This window comes from Archocentrus centrarchus, unplaced genomic scaffold (genome assembly GCF_007364275.1).
Source record: "Archocentrus centrarchus isolate MPI-CPG fArcCen1 unplaced genomic scaffold, fArcCen1 scaffold_53_ctg1, whole genome shotgun sequence".
In the NCBI taxonomy this organism is placed as follows: Eukaryota; Metazoa; Chordata; class Actinopteri; order Cichliformes; family Cichlidae; genus Archocentrus; species Archocentrus centrarchus.
In genome coordinates this window covers 586,103-609,199 of record NW_022060275.1, presented here as the reverse complement: position 1 = coordinate 609,199, position 23,097 = coordinate 586,103, and the positions used below count along the sequence as shown (strand labels likewise).

At 42.7% G+C, this 23,097-nt stretch overlaps 3 protein-coding genes across 7 annotated transcripts in view; 2 read left to right on the top strand and 1 right to left on the bottom strand.

The window, feature by feature from the left end:
* Positions 1 to 755, top strand: part of LOC115777430 (low affinity immunoglobulin gamma Fc region receptor III-like) — a 32,538-nt gene extending 31,783 nt beyond the window's left edge. The window contains exons 4-5 of the mRNA XM_030725339.1: positions 159 to 404; positions 478 to 755. Coding sequence (XP_030581199.1) covers positions 159 to 404; positions 478 to 755 — 524 coding nt within the window. The remainder of the gene's footprint in view (positions 1 to 158; positions 405 to 477) is intronic.
* Positions 756 to 2,462: 1,707 nt separating this feature from the next.
* Positions 2,463 to 3,815, top strand: LOC115777418 (uncharacterized). Its single transcript, XM_030725327.1, has 3 exons — positions 2,463 to 2,568; positions 2,842 to 3,201; positions 3,414 to 3,815. Exons 1-3 carry the CDS (start codon positions 2,505 to 2,507, stop codon positions 3,614 to 3,616), a joined length of 627 nt encoding a protein of 208 aa, XP_030581187.1. The 5' UTR covers positions 2,463 to 2,504; the 3' UTR covers positions 3,617 to 3,815.
* Positions 3,816 to 7,077: 3,262 nt separating this feature from the next.
* On the bottom strand, positions 7,078 to 22,791 carry LOC115777438 (uncharacterized). 5 transcript variants are annotated; one of them, XM_030725347.1, is made up of 7 exons: positions 22,230 to 22,791; positions 18,219 to 18,587; positions 16,203 to 16,532; positions 15,898 to 15,965; positions 15,471 to 15,695; positions 7,548 to 7,724; positions 7,078 to 7,250 (listed from the first exon to the last, which is right to left on the bottom strand). In XM_030725347.1, the coding sequence occupies exons 1-6, from the start codon at positions 22,297 to 22,299 to the stop codon at positions 7,716 to 7,718; spliced, it is 1,071 nt and encodes a 356-aa protein (XP_030581207.1). In that variant the 5' UTR covers positions 22,300 to 22,791; the 3' UTR covers positions 7,078 to 7,250; positions 7,548 to 7,715. The 5 variants fall into 5 exon arrangements, 4 of the variants coding, with proteins under 4 accessions (XP_030581207.1, XP_030581208.1, XP_030581210.1 ...); XM_030725348.1 differs by lacking the exon at positions 15,471 to 15,695 and having other exon boundaries at positions 15,887 to 15,965; XM_030725350.1 differs by lacking the exon at positions 15,471 to 15,695.
* Between the last annotated feature and the right edge of the window lie 306 nt (positions 22,792 to 23,097).

Below are 23,097 nucleotides of genomic sequence, written 5' to 3'. Positions count from 1 at the left end.
GTCAAACGGGACAGTGGAGTTTACTGGTGTGAGTCCAGAGAGGGTGCCATCAGTAACATGGTTAACCTCACAGTCTCTGGTAAGCTGAGTGTGTGGAGTTAGTGTTGATGAAGCTGTGTGTAAATGGATGAAATGCTGTAGTTTGTCTCTGTGTTGAGGTGGATCAGTGATCCTGCAGAGTCCTGTCCTCCCTGTGATGGAGGGAGATGACGTCACTCTGCTCTGTCAAACAAAGACCACTCCCTCCAACCTCCCAGCTGCTTTCTATAAAGATGGCTCCCTCATCAGGAAGCAGACTACAGGTCACATGACCATCCAGCATGTTTCCAGGTCTGATGAAGGCCTCTACAAGTGTGACATCAGCGGTCATGGAGAGTCTCCATCCAGCTGGATCACTGTCACAGGTGAGGAAATTGACTCTGATTTCACCTCTTATGTCATCTGTGTTCACCTGAACAGGTGCGGTTCTCTCTGCAGGTAAACCTACAACCACAGCTCCACCCACCACCACAGCTCTACCCCCTGACTCCTCCTCCTTCTTCAAGCTTGCATTCAGACTTGTCCTCCACCTGGTGGTGTTCTCTCCTTACTTCATCTCCACTCTCCTCATGGTGTCTTTATATAGAAGCAGAGCCACAGGTAACACTCTGAGTCATCCACTGATGATGAACTCCTCTCTCTGTCTTCATGTCAAACAGCCACAGCTCACACATTTCATGCATTTTCTTGGCAGACACCCCTCCCACTCAGACTGAACAGGAATCAGATGATGGCTGATTACATCAGTGAGCATGGATTCTGAAATCTTCTGCCTTCTTTTCAGCCTAATTATCTTCTGTTGGTTCGAGCTGTGATCAGATCAGTTGTCTTTACTATTAATATAATAAATAACTAAAATGGAGGACCTGATCTCTCTGACACCAGTGATGTTGTTAAAGCTTTCATACTGACTTCAGGAGTGAGTGATGAACTGTCAGGCTTCAGTGCGTTCACATGGTGCTTCATCCAGGATTTGCTGCATGTGGCCTTTACAGATCATTCAGATCAGGCTAAAATATGACAAAGCTCTCACCCACTGGAGAAAGCCTCAGCGTACAGGAACTGAACCGAAGAATGCAAACATACCAGTAACCTGCGATGATGTTTGTGACGGTGAGGCACTGACTCGTCTGGAGTCGGATGTTCACATATATGAACCCAAAGTAGAAGCTTATATTTCAATTTAAATTTTGCTAATGATTAATTATGCTTTAATCAACTCCATACTGATCAACAATGATGGCAAGAAAAACAAAACATCTAAATATAAGGTCAAACTATTTTTTTGCGGGGGGGGGGGGGGGGGGGGGGGGGGGGGGGGGGGGGGCTCTCTTTTTAGATAAACACATTTAATATCTTACCTTTATTTGAAGCACTACCGCAGCACTGCCCTCTATCGGTGAAACACGGTACTTTCTGTGTATTTTCACCGTGCATTTTTTGACCAATCACAAAGATTAAACATGTCACACACATTCATTCAGTATATTAGACAGACTGTGGAACATCAGCATGTGCAGCACATGCGTAATCAAACATGTATATTGCGATATAAAGAAAGACAGCAATGGGCATGCGCCAAACGCCTGCTTCATTAATTGTATGTGTCACAGCGCCACCAGAGGTGAGCCACAGCACTGCACTGGCTCAACCCGCATTTCTTCGATATGTTTGAACAGGTGATGCGTAAATTCCGCGATTTTGACCATGAAAATATTGAAATAATTCATAAAATAGTTTTATAGAACAGTTTTATAGAAGAGTCACATGGTCAAATGTATTTTCTCTGATCATTGTTAATATTTTACTTGTCATGATGACAGGGGAGGCACTGCCTCACCTGCCTGCACGTGAGTTCTGCAATGAAAAACGTGAACATTAATGTCTCCGGTAAGTTGTTCCGTGGGAGCTCAGTTCAATTATTTGGTTTTGCGCCTCTGCGGCGATCGTGGAAACCAGCATGAGTGAGGAGGACACTGAGGAGGATCGATACAGGTCGGACTCTGAGAAGTTCAGGTCTCTGAAAATAAACAGCTGACTGTGAGCGCGCACAGAAACAAAGGGAGGATGTTCCGCGCTCACAGTCAGCTGTCCCACTGAATGATCGCTCCACATACGTGCGTGTGTCGCTTGTAATAAATAGAGAAAAAATACAAACATGCATTAGTTCAACAATTAAAAGGCCCAGCCCAAAATGACATTTAAATTAAAAAAAATAAATAAATAGGGGTGGTGGCGCCTCTGCTACCTGTGAACAGCAGGGGTCAAACGCGACAAAACCTCGCATTCCCACCGTCATGTGATCTACAGTAGGTGTTTTCAACCAGGTTTCGGAGCAGGGTTTTAAAACATCTGCACTTTGGAAGCTCCACGGAGTCGACAGGTCTGTATCAGGCGTGTCAGCCTTAATCTGCTGCCCAAAATAAAGAGATACAGCAAAGAAAGTGCTGTAGAAGGAAAGAAGGATGCTAAAATCAGCTTTATCCGTGCTGCTCTTCTCCTGTTTGCTGGGACCTCTGGACTGTACAGGTAAGACATGAGAATGTATGTATGTATACGTCTATGTGTACATATATATATATGTATACTGTATATACACACACACACACACACACACACACACACACACACACACACACACACACGTATTTTTATATATATACCTACATGAATAAAACAGAAAATGCTGAGAACACAGCCCAGGACCATGACAGTTTAAGGTGAATATAGTTTTTGAATCATTGGCTTAATGTTATTTTATAATTGTTCTATTTTTTTTCTCTCTCTCCCGTTCTTTTAAAGTTAATAAACAGGAAACAGTCAAAAGTGGAGAAAATGCCACTCTGCAGTGCTACAGCTCCACAGGTGCTGCTGTCAGCATGTTGATGTGGAGGAATCCTGACCTGCAGTCAGAGCTGGAAGAACCTGACAAGCAGCTTTATGTGTTGTACATCAGAGAGAATCTCAGTTATGAAATATTTCAGCTTCCATCTTTTAAAGGTCGAGTGCAGCTCAGAGATCCACAGATGAAAGATGGAGACCTCTCTGTGATTATCAAAAATCTCTCCATGAATGATGCTGGAATATATGAATGTTATGCTGGATATGACAAAGAGGACCCTCAGCTTATGAGCAGCACCAACCTGACAGTTGAAGAACCAGGTGAGTTTGAGGTGAAGCTGCTTCCTGGTTGTTGATGTTTGATTCTAAAGATGTTGTTGATGAGACTTTGTAGAAAGCAGCTGGTCTGAGTGATGTGATCAGAGTGCAGTAGATAATGTCTGACAGCAGTTTGAAGAGGAAATGGATTCTGTTCTGTTCTTCACTCATCACCTACCTGACAGCTGACACCTCACACCTGTTTCTACCTGCAGGTCCAACAGGTGGAACCACAGAGGATGGAGGGAAGAAGAGTGATTTTGTTGGAATTTTTGTTAGCATGATGGTCACTATGATAATTTCTTCTGTGCTGTTTTGTGTTCTTCGTGTTTTTGTTATTGCTTGTTGTATCTCCATCGGAAAATGTCTAAATCTATTAAAGTCGAATTATCGGTGTCCTGCAGATCAGGTTCTTTAAATGCTTCCAGCAGCTTCATAACTGAACTGTGAGTCCTGCTGCTGTTCCAGGTTCCCAGCAGCCAGTTCAACATTCACAGTAACTGAAGCTCAGAGTTCACAGTTAAAATTAAATGATGTGAGATGGAGTGAAAGTGGAATTTGGCAGCAACACTCACATCTGGTTTTCCTGTGATTATCTGATCTCACTGCTCATCATACCAGAAAATGTTCTCATTCATTAATAATTATGAACCCAGATCTGTTTCTGTGTTCGTACAGTTATTTTATTACCTTATAGATGATTTTATGAACACTACATTTTACAACTAAATGTATTCTATTGGTCATCAGTGTACCTGTTGCCCTTTCTTTGGGTCACTAGCACAGTCTGAATGTTATTTTTCTGTTATTGCATTCTCATAGCAAATTCTTATTTTTGTAACATTTATTTAATCTTTCATGCAAAAAAAAGGAGCTAAAATCAGGCTTTAAATACTGCTGAGCAAACAATTGTGTGAAATGAAATCTGAGGTGTTTTTGTGCTCCTGAAGCTGCTGCTCAAAGACGTCTCAGGGAGTTTATAAAGTGTGTGGACGCGGTCACATTTCCCTCTGATTCAGCACAATAAAAAAATATGAAGTTTCACTTTCAGATGCTGAAACTGATTCAGGGAGCTTCAGTTTCAACAGGATTTTAAGAGCTGCTGTTTCACCTGTTTAGAAGTTTAATTACACAAAGATCTTCATGGTGCAGCTTCTGTTCTTTTCTGCTGTTTGTAAATGTTTTTTCTTTTGTGAATAATGTTTTAACATGTATTTGTACTGCATGTGTTTTATTCATTTTTTTTCAGTCTGTATTTGTTAGGGCACAATGAGCAGTCAGCACAGGGACAGAAAACTGAACCAGACAGAGCAGCTTTAATCTGAATTACTGGAGTCGGTGGTGTTTCTGGTGGATCCACCAGTTTCCACAGAGGTGTGTTAGTATTTGAAGTCATGTTTGTTTTACTAGTTTGTTATTTTTTTTCACCCATGTATATGAGGAGAGCATTTCCTCAGGAGACAGACCTGCAGCTGGATTTGTGGAAAAAATAAAATAAAAAATTCTATTATGTATTTATGCTGTCGTTGAGTCTGATTTTTTTTTTTGTCCTTTAAATTACACCGAGAGTGTTACTCTAATGAGCAACTAAACTGCAACTCCTTTTAACACTTTGTTGATTCCCCAGATTTAGAAACACTCATGAAAAAAGAGAAATGTGAATTAATGATGAAACATTTTTGTAAAAAACTGAAAAACAAACAATACATGACCAACAGCTGAGGCATTAATCTACAATGAAACAAAGTGTGTGACTTCCTCTTATCTCTACTTCCACTCAGCCTCTGTGACCACTCTAATGACAGTGCCCCCTAGTGGCAAATACAAGCTACTACCTAAAACTTCACCTCACCTGACATCATCCTAACTGCAAATTGCACACAAAGTCTGAAGAATCAGAGGATAATGTAAAGCCTTATTCAGAATTGTGCAGTGCATGTCTGTCTGTATGAAAGAGAATCAAGGCAGTTAGCGGACTACAGGAACCACCTCTGTTTCAGCTTGAGATGCAGACAGTCCAGACTGGTGCACTTTGGGTCCACAGTAAAAAGACATAGGGCTGAACAAAACTATGGAGAGCACAGAACCAGCTTTTGTGTGAAAGGATAAGACACGTACATTTCACCATAGATGCACTCCAGAACAAAATCCACCAGACCCAGCAGACACTCTCATCACTCTTACCTCCAATCATTGTAGAAGAAGTTTCTATGTTTGTGGACAAAGCCCAGCTGGCACAAGATATCAAACATATTAAAGGCAAGGAAAGAAAAGTCTGTAAATTTCAAAAACTGCAAACAAAGAGGTACAATTCAGAATCTGTACACAGACCATCTGGAATCAAACAGGAAGACACCAAGAGCAATGACAACCAAGAGAAGCGGGTGAAGAACCAATCAGACAGAGTCCTCACTAAACCAGAACAACAATACTAGTGATAACAATGCTAATGAGGTCTACAAGAAAAAAGAAGAAGAAGCCATCTATGTCCACTTTGAACAGCATCATTGCAGGTGGATTACATCACCAAATTTCCCCCACTTATAATGCTGTCCTGAAGTCCCTCCCCATCTCAACCCCCATTCACACCTTTGTTCCGGTGACCTCAATAGGTCACTTAAAATAATGGAGCAAAGTCCCAAACTGGTTTCACCTAAACCGCTGATTGTAATGACCCACACCTCCTTTCACATGCATGTGATTATGCACATGAATAATAGAGGGTCACAACCACCTCCAGGGGACTACACCCACTGGGGTTTGAATACCTGGGTCTCTCCACCTTTTGGTTTGAGAACTGAAGAAGCCTTTCAGATGAGCGGTGAGACGTCTTTAAGAAACAAAAAAGTGTAGCCAGAGCACCTGCCAGAGGGCAGCAGGTCAAACAGTTCAAGCCAGGGTGTGAGCTGTCCTTGATGATGTTCCTGCTCGCTGAGGCAGCGGGAGGTGTAGATGTCCATCAAGGAGGGGAGAGGGCAGACAATGATTCTTTGTGTTGTCTTGACTACCCTATGAAGCCTGACCCTTTCTACAGGGGTGATGACTGCTTGGGATGAGTGGTCCTGTCGTGTCTCAAAGTGAGCAAAAAATGGTTCCTCTGCTAGTGACGCACTCAGGTCTCCTGCTGTCACATCACAGCCTCTGAAGTGTTTGTGATGTTCTGAATGCCCTGCCACACCTCCTGTATGCTATTACTGGACAGGTGGGACTCTATTTTCCTCCTGTAGTCCACCTTGGCTTTTTTAATTCCTCTTTTCAGGTCAGCTCGAGCAGCATTATATAGAGCTCTGTTAGGGAAAACCTGGATGTTTTTGCTAACAGTTGCATTTCCGATATAGAGCTTAATGTAGTCCAGTACCGTCCCTGTGAATGTTTCGAAGTCCTTGTGTCCAAATAAGTCACAATCTGTGTGTGTGTGAAGCAGTCCTTATTGTTGGGTCTTTACCGTACAGTAGAGAGTGCCTTGAGGCGACTGTTGTGATTTGGCCCAATATAAATAAAACCAAACTTGACTGAACTGAACATTTTGGCAGGTGATAACTTTTTGCCACAACACTGGACTATAAACAAGGTAGCAAGCAACTGGACACTGAAAGAAACATCTCATCTGGTAAAAACAGGTGCATCACTCAGAGAATTGCTGAATATTATCAACTGGAACTGAAAACATTTGAATATGTGGGTCACAATACACAGGACTTGGAATATGAAACAGACTCAGACAAAAACTTCTTTCTTCCATCAGTAACAACTGCTGCTACTATATTCATCAACACAATGTACTAAATGAGCCTTTACACTAAAATTACCAGACCTACCAGAATCATATCATATTCTACCACTCTCACAGTCAACATATGGCACAGAAAATAATGAATGAATACCTTTATTAGTCCCACAATGGGGAAATTACAGTTAATACAGTAAATGGACTCCTGATAAATGATAAGAGTGACCATCTTCCAGCTTTTACAGTTTATGATAGAAACTAGGAGAGAACACTTTTGGCATTAAAGTGAACAAAGGTGGGGTTTCACTTGGCACCGACTGTTCTGTTGAAAGAGCAGAAAAAATTCACTGTTTAATGAGATGGTTGTATTTTATTTGCACTTATATCAATGGAACAAAAGACTGTTTTGAAGATATAATACTAAGTAATTATAACTGTGGTCAGTTCTGGTCAAATTATCACAGGTAGATGCTGCCTTATTTTTACTGGAAGCTTAAAACGGCATTAAAAACAAGCAAGACTTAAAAACTTAAAAACACTTAAATTTTTCTCTTCTAAATGAAGTGATACAACCTCTTCTTAGAGATATGTATGCTGTAATACAATTACGAGGTCTTACCCTGTCTCCTGCCAACTTGTGTTTGCAGCAGCTCCTTGGTGGCTGAAGGTGGCTCACCAGGACTCCATGTTGACCGGGGTCATCTGGTCTCAAACCAGCCCACGTCTTCAGGACATACGGGGATTTAACTACATACAAACTCCACTCTCTTGAATTCATGTTGTACCCTTAATGTATCTGAAAAGAGAGATTAGACAACAGTATTAAAACCAAGACTGAGAGATTGTTTAATAATGTAAACAATAAAAAAAACAGAGAGTGGGAAAATAAACTCTGCTCAACAAATCGTTTCTATATCTGATTACAATGATCTGCCATCTAATTGCTGTACCACCCATTACGTGCAGTGTCTGCTGGCACAGCCACGTTCGCATCAGCACAGTCTGACATCACAGTGGGATGAGGTTTACTATTGTATTACATAGTTAAAATGCTAAAATAAATAAATAAATAAAAAAGAGAAAAACAAGCATAAACCATTGTGAATCTATTTCACCTGCTTTGGTGCAAATGAAAGTGACAACAGCTGCACCGGAGAAAAAACAATAAGACAAACCCCCAAAATGTGGAAACCACCTGGATAGTTATCCAGATGGTGGCCAGGGACCATTGCTCTCTGCTTATCCTTCCTGGCCAATTTCTCTTTGGGTTTGTTTCTTGTTGGGTGCCAAGCAACAAGGATGCAGGCACCCATAGTGGTTGTAGGTTTTATATCATCATCATTAACATCGAGGGGGATGAAGTGGAGCTGGTTTCAGATTTTAGGTTCCTGGGAGTACATCTGCAGGATGATTTGACCTGGAGTATCAATACGACCAGCATTGTCAGGAAGGCCCAACAGAGACTGCATTTCCTGAGGGTTCTTAGGAGCAACTATCTGACCCAGAATCTGCTGGTGTCCTTCTACCGTTGCTGTGTAGAGAGCATCCTGACCTACTGTCTGTGCGTGTGGTTCAACAGCTGCACAGCAGCAGACAGGAAAACACTCCAGCGAATCATCAACACAGCTCAAAAGATCATAGGCTGTCCCCTGCCCTCCCTCCAGGAACTGTTCAATGCCCGCTGCCAGAGGAGGGCACAGAACATCCTCCAGGACCCCTCACACCCTGGACACTCCTTGTTTCAGCTACTGCCATCAGGCAGACGTTTCAGGACAATGAAGGCCAGAACAAACAGACTGAGGAACAGCTTTTATGCCAGGGCTATCATTGAACTGAACTCTGTGTGGTTTGGACAGTGATGTGGGGTGGTAGTGCTGACTGTGTGCGTGCGTTGGTGTGTGTATTGGGGCTAGATTCATCTTAATTTACTATTGTGCACTGTATTTTAGTAATCATTTTTATCACTCATATTTTTATTATTTTATTATTTATTGTCTGAGGCACCTAGAAAGGAATGCATTTTAAATTTCGTTGTGCAACTTCTGTGTACAATGACAATAAAGATTCTGATTCTGATTCTAACTTTTTTCCTCTCCAAAGGGAGTCTATGGCAGCCCCTAGAACCGTCTGCTCAAAAGTTATGAAATATGGCACACTTCCTCAGGACAGTCTCATTATCAGGTTCACCAAGGTATGCGCCAATACCTTAAACACTGTAATGCCACCATTGGGGCAAATTTGGAGAAGCATAAGTAACCATAACTTGTGACCCACGTGGCCAGTTTTTGAAATTGAGGTACCGTTGTAATCCTTGGATCTACTGGAGTTCAATGCATGATATCATTTTCTGCCATATTGGATTTTATGGAAATCCTTCAAAGTTTTTACAGGTCACAAAGTTTGTCCAATGTTATCAAAATTGACTCAGATCATCTTCAGGCCAAGCCTCACACAAATTATTGGATGCCTTTTTGATTTTTCAAAGTGATTGCCTGTCAGAGCCAATCAAAATCTGTGACTTTAACCTATCAAAACCAAACTTGGTATGTTGACTTAGGACCCCTTCAAAAAGGAAGCACGGGAATTTTGGTGACATTGGCCTTTAGGGGGCGCTATAATTGGTAAAAATGTGTTGTGCTCTATAACAGTTCATGTGTTCACATGTACAATGAAATGCGTCTCTCAGCTAATACTGTCAGAGGTCCCGAGTCTGATAAGTGCCAAGTTTTGTTGTTGACTGAATTGACTGAGCCACCATATTGGATTTTAGTCACAAATTCACAAATTTTGTCCAATTTTCACAAAACTTGGTCTGTATGATCTTCAGAGCAAGTACATCACATTTCAGTTTGGTTTGCAGAAGCATTTTCCTGCAACAAGTAATTGAATTTGATGGCAAAGCCACCAAAAAGGAAATGAGCTTATATCTCAGCTCAGAAGTTTGGCCCATCAAGACCAAACTTCACAGTAGTCTTTTGGACCCCTCCCCGAGGATTCACAAGGAATTCGGTGTCAGTACAGCTTATGGGGGCTGTAATTAATACAAGTGTGTTTTACCATACAACTTGCTGGCAGATCTTAAGACTTCTTCCTTGCTATTCTAACAACCTATTTCCTCGCAACTGTTGCACGTCTCTGCTTGGTCCCCTCATTGCTGCTCGCCTTATCATTGCTGATAGCATGAGAAAATATCTGGGCATGCTCCTGATGAGATGGCGACTTGTGTCCCTGAGGATTGGGATTGCACAAAGTAGGCAGAGGTGGGAAGTAACGAAGTACAAATACTTCGTTACTGTACTTAAGTAGATTTTTCAGGTATCTGTACTTTACTTAAGTATTTATTTTTCTGACTACTTTTTACTTTTACTCCCTACATTTTTACACAAGTATCTGTACTTTCTACTTCTTACATTTTCAAACAGACTCGTTACTTTTTAACACGTCAGAGAGAAGTTTGCGTTTCCGGTCAGTTCGCCGTCAAACATCAAACGATCTGAGCCTAAACGGAGGAATAATAACACATAAGAGACAATCGTACTGGTGTATCCTCCATCATCGGGGCTTATCTCGTACAAAGGGATTAAATACGCAAACCCATATAATTAATGTCTCATTTATAGCGCTATAATCAGGGGTTACAGCGGGCCGGACCGAGTCCGTAAGTTGCGCTGCGGCACATAAACAGCTTAGCTAGCGCTACTGAAGAGGAGCGAGCATGAAGGGAGTAACGTGTGGCAGGTAAATGCAACGTTTCTAAATGCTCAACAAATATCAGCAAACACACAAAGTGTGTGCAGTTTGTCACACAGTGTGTCTGCTAGCTAAAAGAAGAGCTGCTGTATTTCAGGGAGAGCAAAGAGAGAGAAGTTCACTCAGAGATGGAGAAAGAGGACAGGAGAGGAAGAAGAGAGGTTAGAATTAAAGGTAAGGACTGGAAAATAAACTGAAGTATGCTGACTTTGTGTTATTCAAAGATTCTATGAAAATACTGCAGTTTAGGTTAGCTTGTTGTACTGTATTTACAGTAAAGCTCTGTGATGGACTGGAGCACAGTGTTTGTGTTCATGGTCAGAGTTACAGGTTACATCAATGCAGCAGAGATGAGTCTGAATCAAAGCTGCTGATGCTGAGATCACTGAATCCAACATTTCTACAGCCTGTATGCTGTCAGTGTAGGGGATGGAGATCAGCTCAGATAGCTGTGAAATACTGGGTTACATCTTTGTGAGTTCAGTTCATCCACACAGAGCAGTAAACCTCAGAGCAGCAGCAGCAGGTCAGCTGATCACAGCCTGCACACCAACATCATTTACTGCAGCTCACAATAGAAAGTTGTGATTCCTCTCCCCATGCAGAGCCACTACAGCTGATCTTAGGGTTCCTCCAGCTTCTGAATCCCACTGTAACCCCTGAGTATCCTCATGTTGGTGTTTAGGTGGAGGCACAGTCACCCTCTACTATGGAGGACACAGAGAACAGAGCTGTGCTTAAATTCCCTTTCACAGCTTGTGTCCGACATAACAGTTTCAAGCTGAGTGCATTCATTAGGATTAAAATTTAGATTGGAATAATGTTTCTATTCTCATGTAATATTATTTTATATTATTACAATAATATATAATGAGGTTCGGTTAGTTTTACACAAAAATAGCAGGTAGAAACATCCTCCAAAGAACTACTTTTACTTTCTTACTTTGAGTACATTTCAGAGCCTGTACTTTTTTACTTTTACTTAAGTAGAGAAGTTGAACCAGTACTTCGACTTTTACTAAAGTATTTTTTAACATAATTACTTGTACTTCTACTTAAGTACAGAATGTTAGTACTTTTGCCACCTCTGAAAGTAGGGCAGGGCGATATATTGTATTTCTAAGAAATATCAACAATATAAGATGAGACAATATAGTTTATACTGATATAGTCTATGTCACATTAAAATCATACTTCCAGATCCACCAGTTCACTTTTCTCTTCTCCCAGTTTGTCTTTGCACAACTTCACACTGCCCCGCCTCTTTCGTTTTACTGCTTCATCCGTAAATCATGCAGGAAGCAACAGAATGGCAGTGCTGCCAACTTATGGCAGTGTTGCCAAATCATGACAGTGCTGCCAACTTAGCAACTTTGTTTGAACATGTAAGTTTGGACTTACATGTTCTTCTCTGCTATGTTGATGGTTGTTATGGAAACAGCACGATTGTGTGCACTTGCAGATATAATGAGCACAGGAAACAATAAACTGTTACATGAGAGCATTGAGTTTATCTCTGCACAATCTACTTTTCAGAAGGTGTTTTTGTTGTAGATTTCTTTAAATGAATATAGAAACATGAAGAGTTCAGATGCAAACCCCTCTAAATCTGCCTGGACACTTTTCTTTTAAAAGAGCTTCATTATTATTATTATTATCTAGATCTTATGGTAAATTCTAGTAATTTCATTTCATAGGCAATGGTGAGGTGCATTTTTTCCATAATGCAAATATAGTAATTTATCTACTTTTTAATAAATAATATTTTGTTTTGAGGCAAAGCCAGTAAATTCTTCAGTCCATCCTCTGTCCAGTGTGAATGAAGGCAAAAGGCACAAATATCAGACTATGATAAAAAGATTTCTACATAGATTTACACAATACATCCGTAATGGGACCAAATGGCAGCTCATTAATTTTAACAACAACAGAATTGTAGATACTAGGCTACAAGGTTCGTGACAACCGAGGGACGAACGCGTGCGGGGTGGGGGTGGGGGGCTTATGGAGATAAATTGGGGCCATAAAGTTTGTTCGAAAAAAAAAACACTTAAACCGAAATTATTTTGAACCCGAAAAAAAAATTTAAACAGGAAAAAAGTTTTGCAACTGAAAAAAAAATGTTTGAAAATGAAAAAAAAGATTTGAAACTGAAAAAAAAGTTTTGAAACTAAAAAAAAAAAAAGATTTGAAACTAAAAAAAAAAATAAACAATTCAAAACTACTTTTCAGATTCAAGTTTTTTTTTGCACTTTCAGATTTTTTTTTTCGCAGTTTCAGATTTTTTTTTTTTTTTTTGAGCTCAAACTTTTGGCCCTGTTTTGGTGTGGGGGGCGGAGCCTCAGATGACGGGGATGTAGAATCGTGACCGACAGCTCAGCACAGTGGCTGAACATCATGGTCCCAGCTGTTGCATTCAGGGACCGTGGGAACTGGAAATGTCTTTAACCATCATCGATATTCTATATGTATGTGATTGGTTTTGAAAGATAACATGCTTCATCGATACAAGCAGCTTGTGTGAATACACAACTCGAATCTCAGAGGAAAAAATATGATCTTGACAGATTTGCACTGCATTTTAAGTCTGTGTTGAAGATTTCCCATGCTCTCAAACTAAAGCAGAAGCCTCATCTTCATAGACATATGCTCGTCTTCATCTGCGGCACTAGCAGTGATCAGGTAATAAAAAGAGATGGAGAGAAAACAGACACATTCACTGTTGATGCCTGAGCAGTTTACAGATACAGCATGACCTGGACCGTGTCACTGCGATACGTTGGCTAGTTCGTTCAAAACGCTCTCATTCCAGCTGTGGGGGAGGTTGGAGCTCCAGGGCAGGATGCTGATTTTTTTTTGCCTGGCCACGACTCACCATCCTTGGATACAGAATGGTGAGCTGTGGAAGCGGCCCGTTCACTCCCACGGCCCCGGGCCCGCCTCCCTGACCTCTGCCAGAGGGAGAGGCACCTCCTCCACACATTGTATCCAAGGGAAGTGACCCGTGGCTGGGCGAAATCATTCAGCATCCTGTCCTGGAGCTCCAAGCTTCTCCAGAACCAGAATGAGAGCATTTTGAACGGGAAATGGGACCTGGGGAAGAGGCCCTCTCACTCGCACGGCCCCAGGGACCCTCCCTGAAGAAGAGTAAATATTTCAATGGGCGTCGGACCATCTAAAATATGAAGTTAAATTTAAACATCAGTCTTTTTTATTCAGAAAATCCATTCCCTTTGCATGTGGTTTCACTGATTTAAGGCAGACTTGCCACTTCCAATATGGCGGACTAGCCAACGTATCGCAGTGACACGGTCCAAGTCATGCTGTTTCTGTAAACTGCTCAGGTATCAACAGTGAATCTGTTTTCGCTCCATCTCTTTTTATTACCTGATCACTGCTAGCGCCCGCAGATGAAGACAGGGTTTCTGCTTCACTTTGAGACCATGGGAAAACTCCAACACGGACTTAAAATGCTGTGCAAATCTGTCAAGATCATATTTTTTCCTGTGAGATTGGAGTTGTGCATTCATATAAGCTGCTTGTATCAGTGAAGCATGTTATCTTTCAAAACCAATCACATACATATAGAATATCGATGATGAGTTAAAGACATTTCCAGTTTCCACGGTCCCTGAATGCAACAGCTGGGACTATGTTGTTCAGCCACTGTGCTGAGCTGTCAGTCATGATTCCACAACCCCATTATTTGAGGCTCCGCCCCCCACACCAAAACAGGGCCAAAAGTTTGAGGTTGAAAAAAAAATTTGAAACTGCGAAAAAAAAAAATCTGAAAGTGCAAAAAAACCCTTGAATCTGAAAAGTAGTTTTGAATTGTTTTTTTTGTTTTGTTTTAGTTTCAAATCTTTTTTTTCAGTTGCAAAACTTTTTTTTTTCCTGTTTAAATTTTTTTTTCGGGCTCAAAATAAATTTTCTTTTTTTTTTCGAACAAACTTTATGGCCCAATTTAGCTCCATAGGGGCTGTACTGCATGTGGGTACAGGCCGAGCCGCTGAATCACCTACCTCTCTGATCGTGCCACGAGCAGACCATGTCAGAGACCCACGCAGGCCGGGGAGTACGCTCACCAGCCAGTAACGAGCCGGCTCATCAGTGCCGCCAGAAAATGCTTAAAGTCACATGGTCCAATCTTGCATTCTGACTGGTTCTAGGGACATGCAGGCATTCACGGGCAATGGGAAATCGCAGTTGCTTTTGATAATTCAGACTAGTCACAGACGGATATTTAATGGGTTATGACGTTTGATTCGACTATAGTACCTGTGACTATTCGGGGGGCCAGATGGAAAGCTCTGGTGGGCCAGATGTGGTCCGTGGGCCACCAGTTGATGTTCCCTGGTTTAAGGCATGGGTGGCCTACCGGAGTCTGTGGAAACCGGTGGCTAATAGTTCTTCTTTTCTAGGTGTCCCTAGTCCTTAGTGTGGAAATACTAAGCTTTGTTTAATGAGTAATAAACTCATGTAATAAACTCACTCAGTGCCCAGCATTTCAGCAGGATCACACACCCACACTTATACTGCTGACACTGCATTAAATATAAACAGGCAACACACGTAAAACTTCTTTATTTCAAGTTTGCAATAATGGTTAATTAATGGCTGCATCTGATATGGACTGGTTGTCAGACAGATTGTCCACCCGAGTCCTGCTTGCAGCAGACCGGTCGTTGGACTGATCGTCCACCCTAGTTCCGCTCGCAGCGGACCGGTCGTTGGACAGATTGTCAACCCTAGTCCCGCTAGCAGTGGACCGATTGTTGGACAGGTTCTTTACCCTAGTCTCACTTGTAGAGGACCAGTGGTTGGACAGGTCGTCAACCCTAGTACCGCTTACAGTGGACCAGTGGTAAGACAGGTTGTCCACTCTAGTCCAGCTTGCAGTGGACCGGTCATTGTACAGATCATCCACCGTAGTCCCGTACGCAGTGGACCAGTGGTTAGACAGGTCATCCGGCCTAGTCCTGCTCGCAGAGGACCAGTTCTCGGGGGACTGTTCTACCTAGAGATCATGAAACAATAAGAAAAAAAATGTAATGCAATATTTTGGACATTCAGACTGTGGTTTCGGTCTGGCTTTCAGAACTGTTAAAACTCTGTTCATTTGTTTCAGACAAGCTATTGGTCAAATTCTTTGTGCGATTTTTAGAGATCACAATAAGTATTACAATAATAATCAAACTAAAAACTAACAGTGGCACCACCAGTGGAAGATGTGCTCTTCTGGCTCCATCCTCCTTCCCTCCATCTTCTTGGTTTTGTTCTGTTGGACCTGCAGGTAGAAACAGGTGTGAGGTGTCAGCTGTCAGGTAGGTGATGAGTGAAGAACAGAACAGAATCCATTTCCTCTTCAAACTGCTGTCAGACATTATCTACTGCACTCTGATCACATCACTCAGACCAGCTGCTTTCTACAAAGTCTCATCAACAACATCTTTAGAAACAAACATCAACAACCAGGAAGCAGCTTCACCTCTGATCACAGACACACTGAACTCTGCTCACTCACCTGGAGGAGCAACACTCAGGGTGATGATGCTGATGAGCTCCACACTGTCATCTCCTCTCTGGACACGACACTCGTATGTTCCAGCATCATTAATCGTCACGTTCTTCAGAATCACAGACACGTCTCCATCCTTCATCTGTCTGTCCTGCAGATCCACCCGGTTCTTAAAATACTGATGCTGCTCTTCTGGAAGAACCTGACCTTCCCACCATACAAACACATACTGTGACTTCAGATCAGCTCTGCTCCACTCTACAGCGATGATGTGATTTGGACCTCGACATGTCAGAGTGACGTTCTGTCCAGATTCAGCTGTGATTATTTTCTGCCCTGAAAGAGGAAACAACACAGAGCAGAGAGGTTAAAGGTCAAAGTACAACTATTCACAGAAACAGCAACATAATCACATCACTCAGACCAGCTGCTTTCTACAAAGAGGTGTGACCCAGAAGGTAGAGTGGGTCACCCACCAATCAAAGGTTGGGTGGTTTGATATAAACCACATCATAGTATGAGTATGTGCTCTAGCTTGCTTTGACTGCACAGGCTGGGATGTTTTTGAGGCATCCGCAACATCCTACATCAGTTCTTTGAAGGCATGTCTGTGCCCACCTAAAATCGTTTGCAGCAAAATTCAGGCATCTTCATCAAGTTAAGGAGCAAACCTAAAGAAGCAGGGACAGAATCCTGCACAACCAGGCCAGAAACACACTGACAAAGGCAGTGAGCAAAGAGGCGCTACACTGAAACACGGGGTTTCAGCCAACAAACCTTCCAGGAGACCATCCCTCCACACTGTGGAGAACCATCAGCTGGCCAACAACCTGAATGTTTTACTGTTTAACACTCTGACCTTCACATCCTTCACCCTCTCCTCTCTATTCATGAGCTTTTGTGCCTGTTTTAGGATTTGTGTGCTTCTAGCTCTTATCGATACATAGATGTGTTTGTATTTTTGTTAGCAATATTTTTCTGTCTTATATGTAGGTTTTCTCTGATACTGCTGATATACAGCCCTTCATTTGAAATTTAAATCAGCATATTACTGTTTGCATAACTAGAGGGAGAGCTGCATCAACAACCAGTGAGATGAGAAAAATGAAGTGCTACAAAGGAGCTGCTGCCACAGGCTGACACTCAGCACAGCACCAGCTTTTTCTGTGGCTGTTTTCTTATAGTTTGTGACTCATATTGAATTCTAGATGCCAGAGAGGAGACGGGCACCAATAAATCAATACAGTGGTACCTTGACTTAGCTCATAACTTAATTTGATCGTATGTCAAATCACATTTTCCCACAGAAATGAACTGAAACGTCATTAATCTGTTCCCACCCCCCCAAAACCACGACTTTTTTTTTTACGTTTATTAATAAGAAAATGCATTTATAAACAAATAATGTAGGGGAAAATACTGTATACAGTATAACAAAAGAGAACGCAGAGAAATAAACTGGTTTTAAGTGAAATACAAAGATGTTGGCAGAGATGGAAGTGGAGGAGATCGCTAAACTTAATGCTCCTTTTTTTCACGTCACGTAATCTTCTCTTCCTCCTTTTGCCTTTTTTGGCACACTCTTACCTTCACCAAGACAGCAACACGCACACCTCGCTCATGTTTTTCGATAATTTTATGCTCCACGGTCATCATCCTTTTCAGCACCGATCTTGGCATTCGCTTTCTTTGGACCCATGGTTTAAAAAACGTAAATGCTCCAAAATAAATGTGAAAAATAATCAAATACATCAACAACCATCGACAAAAACGAGTGCACAGTGAGAGGGAAAAATATAAATAAATAAAAGAATGGAACGCATGGATGGTGTATTTTCGCTTACTCGTAACTCAGATGTTTGCTCGCAACATAAAGCAAAAATTGACCAAGTGGCCGATCGAATTTCAAAAAACTTGTTAGTTGGGACATTCGTAAATGAAGGTACCACTGTAAACGTGTTTCTCTCTTACAGGAAGGAAGCAGCTTCACCTCTGATCACAAACTGAACTCCACTAACTCACCATGAGGGACAACTCTCAGGTTGAAGGTACAGAAGGGGTCACCGTCCAGATAAGCTCTCTTCCTGAATGTTTTTCCCATCTTCACACGAGCCTCATATCTTCCACTGTCAGCAGTCGTCACGTTCTTCAGAATCAAAGACACGTCTCCATCCTTCATCTGACTGTCCTGCAGATCCACCCGGCTCTTAAAGGCCGGATGCTGTTTATACAGTTCAAAGTCATCGCGGTACAAAAGGACATATTCTTCCTTCAGGTCAGCTCTGCTCCACTCTACACCTACGATGGTTTTGTTGTTGTTGTTGTTGTTGTTTGGGGCTCGACATATCAGAGTGACATTCTGTCCAGACTCAGCTGTGATGTTTTTCTGCTCTGAAAGAGAAAACAACACAGAGCAGAGAGGTTAAAGGTCAAAGTACAGCTAATCAGAGCGAGGAGCTACACAGACCTGGACCTGGACAGTCCAGTACATACAGCTGAGTTTGGCACACTGATAAGTGCTGACTGAACCACTACAACCTGGACATTGCCCCTGTTTACCTGGAATTAGCTGAATGAGTGGGGTGTGCACCCCAAACAGTCATCTCTTCACACCTGATTTTAGGGCCTACCCACACTAAACAATCTGTACTGTACCCGAGCACTTTGACCCTGTCAGAAACAAAAGATCCCCCTTGTTAACCTTCCCCACATATATCCAACTTTCACATGATTATTAAACACAAAACACATAAATACTAAAATAATGATGATTTGGGTCAAATTCAGTCTCATAATTCAACAGTTTATAACAAAGGTGATTGATGTGAATGAGAAAATGCCATGTTATGAATACAAACAGGCAGTTGAAAACAGTATTCATGGGGGGCATGTTGAGACATGTCTGGGGTTTGGAGAAGGAGGGAGAGTATAAAGAGTCATGTTTCAGCAAAGACTGGGCTGCACTCGGATCCTCGTCACTGTCTGTCTCCAAATTTTATTTGCACTTTAGACATGGAGGGTTTTGGGGGGGCAGTGTGGGCAAGCACTGACGACTAACAGTTGGCGCTTGTGGCATAACTGTCCCCTCAATTTTAACTGCACCCTATACACCTCATTCACTCACAAACATTAACACACAGACCTACAAGTTGGGGAGGAGGAGGGGTGGATGGGTCATCTTACACCCCGATTTCTTGCGTCTCGCCCGGGGTCGGGGGCGGGTGGTTCCTTGGGGACCGGGCTGGTGGCGTCCTGGGGTCGCTGTTGGCCCTGGGGTGGTTTCCACTTGCCCCGCCTTCAGAGGGTGGGTAGCTATGGATGAATGTGTGTCTTTGTGTATTTGTCACCGTCTCCGTGAGTATGGGTGGGTGAGTGAATGTGTATGTATGGCATATCTGTGTGTGGGTAAGTATGTATGGGCATGTATGAGTATCTGTGTATAAATGTGTACACGGGTGTCTGGGTGTGTTTGTATGTATGGCTGGACCTGGGTCTGGGCCTTGTGCCTTGCCTCCTGGCCGCTCCATGCTGGTTGCCTCCTCCCCCCTACCCCCCTGGGATGGGGGTGCCTCGGGGTTCCTGGGTGGGGCTGGGTGTTCTGGCGTGGGTGCTGGCCTGCCCCCCTTGGGGGTGCGGTGCGGGGCTGCGTTGGCTTCTTCGGCGTGGGGGGGGGGCTCTGTGGAGGGTCGGGCGGTCCTTGGGTGCCGTGGGCCCGGGAGCCCTGCCGCCGGCCAGTGCAGGGGGCTGGCCGCTGGGGGGGGGCTGGCTTCTCATCGCCTTGGGTTCCCTGGAGCCCGCGCTCCTCGCCTGGGGGGGCTCCGTCTGAGACCACCCTCTCCCGTCTGCTGGGGTAGGTGTGCGGTTGTCTTTGGACTGAGTGGCCGGGGGTCTTCCTGGCTCTTGGTGGGCTGCTGGTGGCCTGGGTTTCCGGGGGCTTTCAATACCTGCCTCTGCCTTCTGATGGGTGGAGCTGCAGCGTTTTGCCCTCATTGGTAAGTACGTTCCATGACACAGACACAAACATGACACAGACACAAACGCCCACTCAATCACAACTCAACAAAATTGTTGGTGTGCGTAACATGCTTTGTTAGTTTTGTTTTTCACACACAAATTTATTTTTGCAAGTATTGATAGTATTTTTTTATATGTTAAAGTGATGAAGTATCTGATTAATAGACTTGTGCTCTTTCCCCTTTTTTTTTTGCTCCCTTTCTCTCTCCCTTTTTCTTCTCTTTATTTTCCTCTTCTTCAGCCTGTCAGCTCTGGCTGTTACATAGTATGTGGAAAAATAACTCAGATAAGTAAAATAAAGGGTTAAAACATCAACAAGAAGAGCCTATTGAGAACCTATAGAGCTCATCTTGAAATAGCAAATATGTTTGGCACAACAACGCATTCAGATCACAGTTCTGCTTGCAAGATCTACCAGACATGACAGGCTTAAAAAAAAAAAAAGACTGGGCTGTACTCCTCTGTACTCCATCATGTGGAGCTGGATTAGAAGTTCAGGAGCATCGACCATCATTGAACAGCTGTGAGCACTGTAATGTGACTTTACAGGATTCCTGGGATCTAACACCCCCCCCAGAGTCCAGCTTGACCAGTGTGACTGTGCTCTCACACTAGAAGCTTTTGTCACTCCTAAAATCTGTGTTCATCCTGCCTGTGACGTGGAAATTAACCTCAGCATGTCATATTGAAGGACGTCTGTTACTGAAAGATGGAGGAAAGAAGAGGCTGCAGGAGGAGATATAATAGAAGATCTGCTGGAGGATCATCTGTGGAAGTGTTTTCACCTTCAGCTCTAAAAGAGGTGGAACATACAAACCGCAGAGGGAGGAGGACTCTAAACTGTACTCATTTCTTTTTAGTTCTTTAAGATCAAACTTTCACTTCTTCAGTGTTTTTGTGTGTTTGACATCTGTCACACTGATCCATGTTATTAATTTAACCCTAAATATAAAACATGTCATAACACTGCAGTGAAACCCAGCCTATCCCAGCTGTCACAGGGCGAGATGCAGGGTACACCTGTACAGGTCACCAGCCTGTAGCAGGGCCAACACAGAGAGACAGACAACCATTCACACCTATGGCCAATTTAGAGTAACCAATTAACCAACACCAGTAACTGCAGGTCTTTGGACTGTGGGAGGAAACCAGAGTGCCAGAGAAAACTATATGTGGATTTTAATATGACGCCAAAGCCGCGTGCTTTCTGCTCTACAGTTAATTCAGCCTAACAGCACGAATTATGCACTTGAATTATGAGGGGTAAGAAAACAGAATTCAGGTGACTGGAATCAGTAACCTACCGACCTCTAATGGTAAAATCTTACACTGTACCTTTAAATCACAAACACACACATGCTGTGGCAACAATGAAGAAGACAGCGCCCATAAATCATGGAGTGCTGAAAACTGCCGGGTTACTTCCGAGCATGTGTCTGCACGCTCTGTGCGTGTGCGCACGCGCTAACATCTGGAAACCCCCTGAATCTCCCGATTACGTCACATCAATATTTCAGAGCCAATCAGAAAGTCCCTATTTTTTTTCCTCCCAAGAAAAAAATAAATACAAGTGCAAAATAAATACACAGACAGAGGACAGTCAGTGTGATCCGTAACTGCTAATTTGACTTGTCACTGCACAATAAAATAAAGCTTTCGCCTCAGATTCTTTAGATTTGGTGACTTTGTTCGAGACTGCAGTGTTCCTGACAGCTGCGCTCCTCCTACATTCTCTACACACACAGAAACAGTGCAGGGCTGAAGGATTAATGAATAAAAACCCAGCCGGAGGGAACACACACCTTCGTACCTCTAAATATCTATCAGATATTTATCATTGATGATGCAGATGTTGAAGATTTCTGGTCAGTCCTAATTCAGCTTCACCTAATCTGATGTGAAACCTGGCAGATCGCCTCACACACACGTTTACACAATAATCTGACCTGATCTCTCGGTGCGTTGATGTTATCTCACAAATCATTACAAAACAGTGGATTTAAACCAGCTCAGTCTCACCTGCAGAGATCAACAGGACGCAGACGGACAGCAAACTCCAGCGAAGTGCCGCAAATCTCCCCGCAGCCATTTCCTTGTTATGAATTCTCCTCCTCCGGCTTTAAAACACTTTGCACGTTTTATTCCCAGCTATAGATGTTCAGCAACAAATGAGCTGTTTTTCAGATGAAACTAAATCATTTTTCCACTGCGCGTCTCCTCTGTGAGTCCTGCGCGTCTTCGATGGATCGGCTAAAAACTTTCTCCTACTTCCCACTAACCTAAACAGTGTAAACCAATCAAAAGTTGGGTTCACATCAGCTCATCTGTCATTGGTGTCCGGGATTGGTCAGTCACTGCGCTCTCGCGCGGAACGAGTCAGGAAGGAGAATAACTGACTTTTAACAGAATTCAATATTGTGCAACATGCCAAAGAAATGCAACTTAAATGGTCGAAACTCTAATTATACTATTTAAAGTGCACTGACGGAGTCAACCTGCCGAGTAGCGACAGAGAAAACAGCACCTTAAAATGAGTCAGTCTGCCGTCTTCAAACAGCTCTGCTTCAGTGTAATTTCTAATCTTTCCACGTCTGTCAAAGTCACTGCCTTACATAATTTATACAGACTCAACACTTCCTGTATCTGTTTCAAATTAAAGCAGTCCAGCGTTTCAGTAGACAGAAACAGAGGGAAAAATGGAGACAGCACATGCAGGAGGAGCAGAGAGTAAGATGGTCCTCCAAAACAGCTCCAAAATTATCCCTGCTCAGGTGGTCACCAGCAATCAGACCAGGAATATGGTTCCATAATGCTTCTACTTAACACAGTCACAATATATAATGTTCAAAACATTAAATATTGAAAGAAACAATCAAACCCTGAACCA

What these genes read in the sequence shown, in the direction of transcription:
- LOC115777418 (XM_030725327.1), top strand. Translation starts at nt 2,505, where the DNA reads ATGCTAAAATCAGCTTTATCCGTGCTGCTCTTCTCCTGTTTGCTGGGA. An exon ending in GGGACCTCTGGACTGTACAG is followed by an intron (nt 2,569 to 2,841) that starts GTAAGACATGAG and finishes GTTCTTTTAAAG; the next exon opens with TTAATAAACAGGAAACAGTC. An exon ending in CCTGACAGTTGAAGAACCAG is followed by an intron (nt 3,202 to 3,413) that starts GTGAGTTTGAGG and finishes TTCTACCTGCAG; the next exon opens with GTCCAACAGGTGGAACCACA.
- LOC115777438 (XM_030725347.1), bottom strand. Translation starts at nt 22,299, where the DNA reads ATGGCTGCGGGGAGATTTGCGGCACTTCGCTGGAGTTTGCTGTCCGTC. An exon ending in CCTGAGTGTTGCTCCTCCAG is followed by an intron (nt 15,966 to 16,202) that starts GTGAGTGAGCAG and finishes TTCTACCTGCAG; the next exon opens with GTCCAACAGAACAAAACCAA. An exon ending in GAAGAGCACATCTTCCACTG is followed by an intron (nt 15,696 to 15,897) that starts GTGGTGCCACTG and finishes CATGATCTCTAG; the next exon opens with GTAGAACAGTCCCCCGAGAA.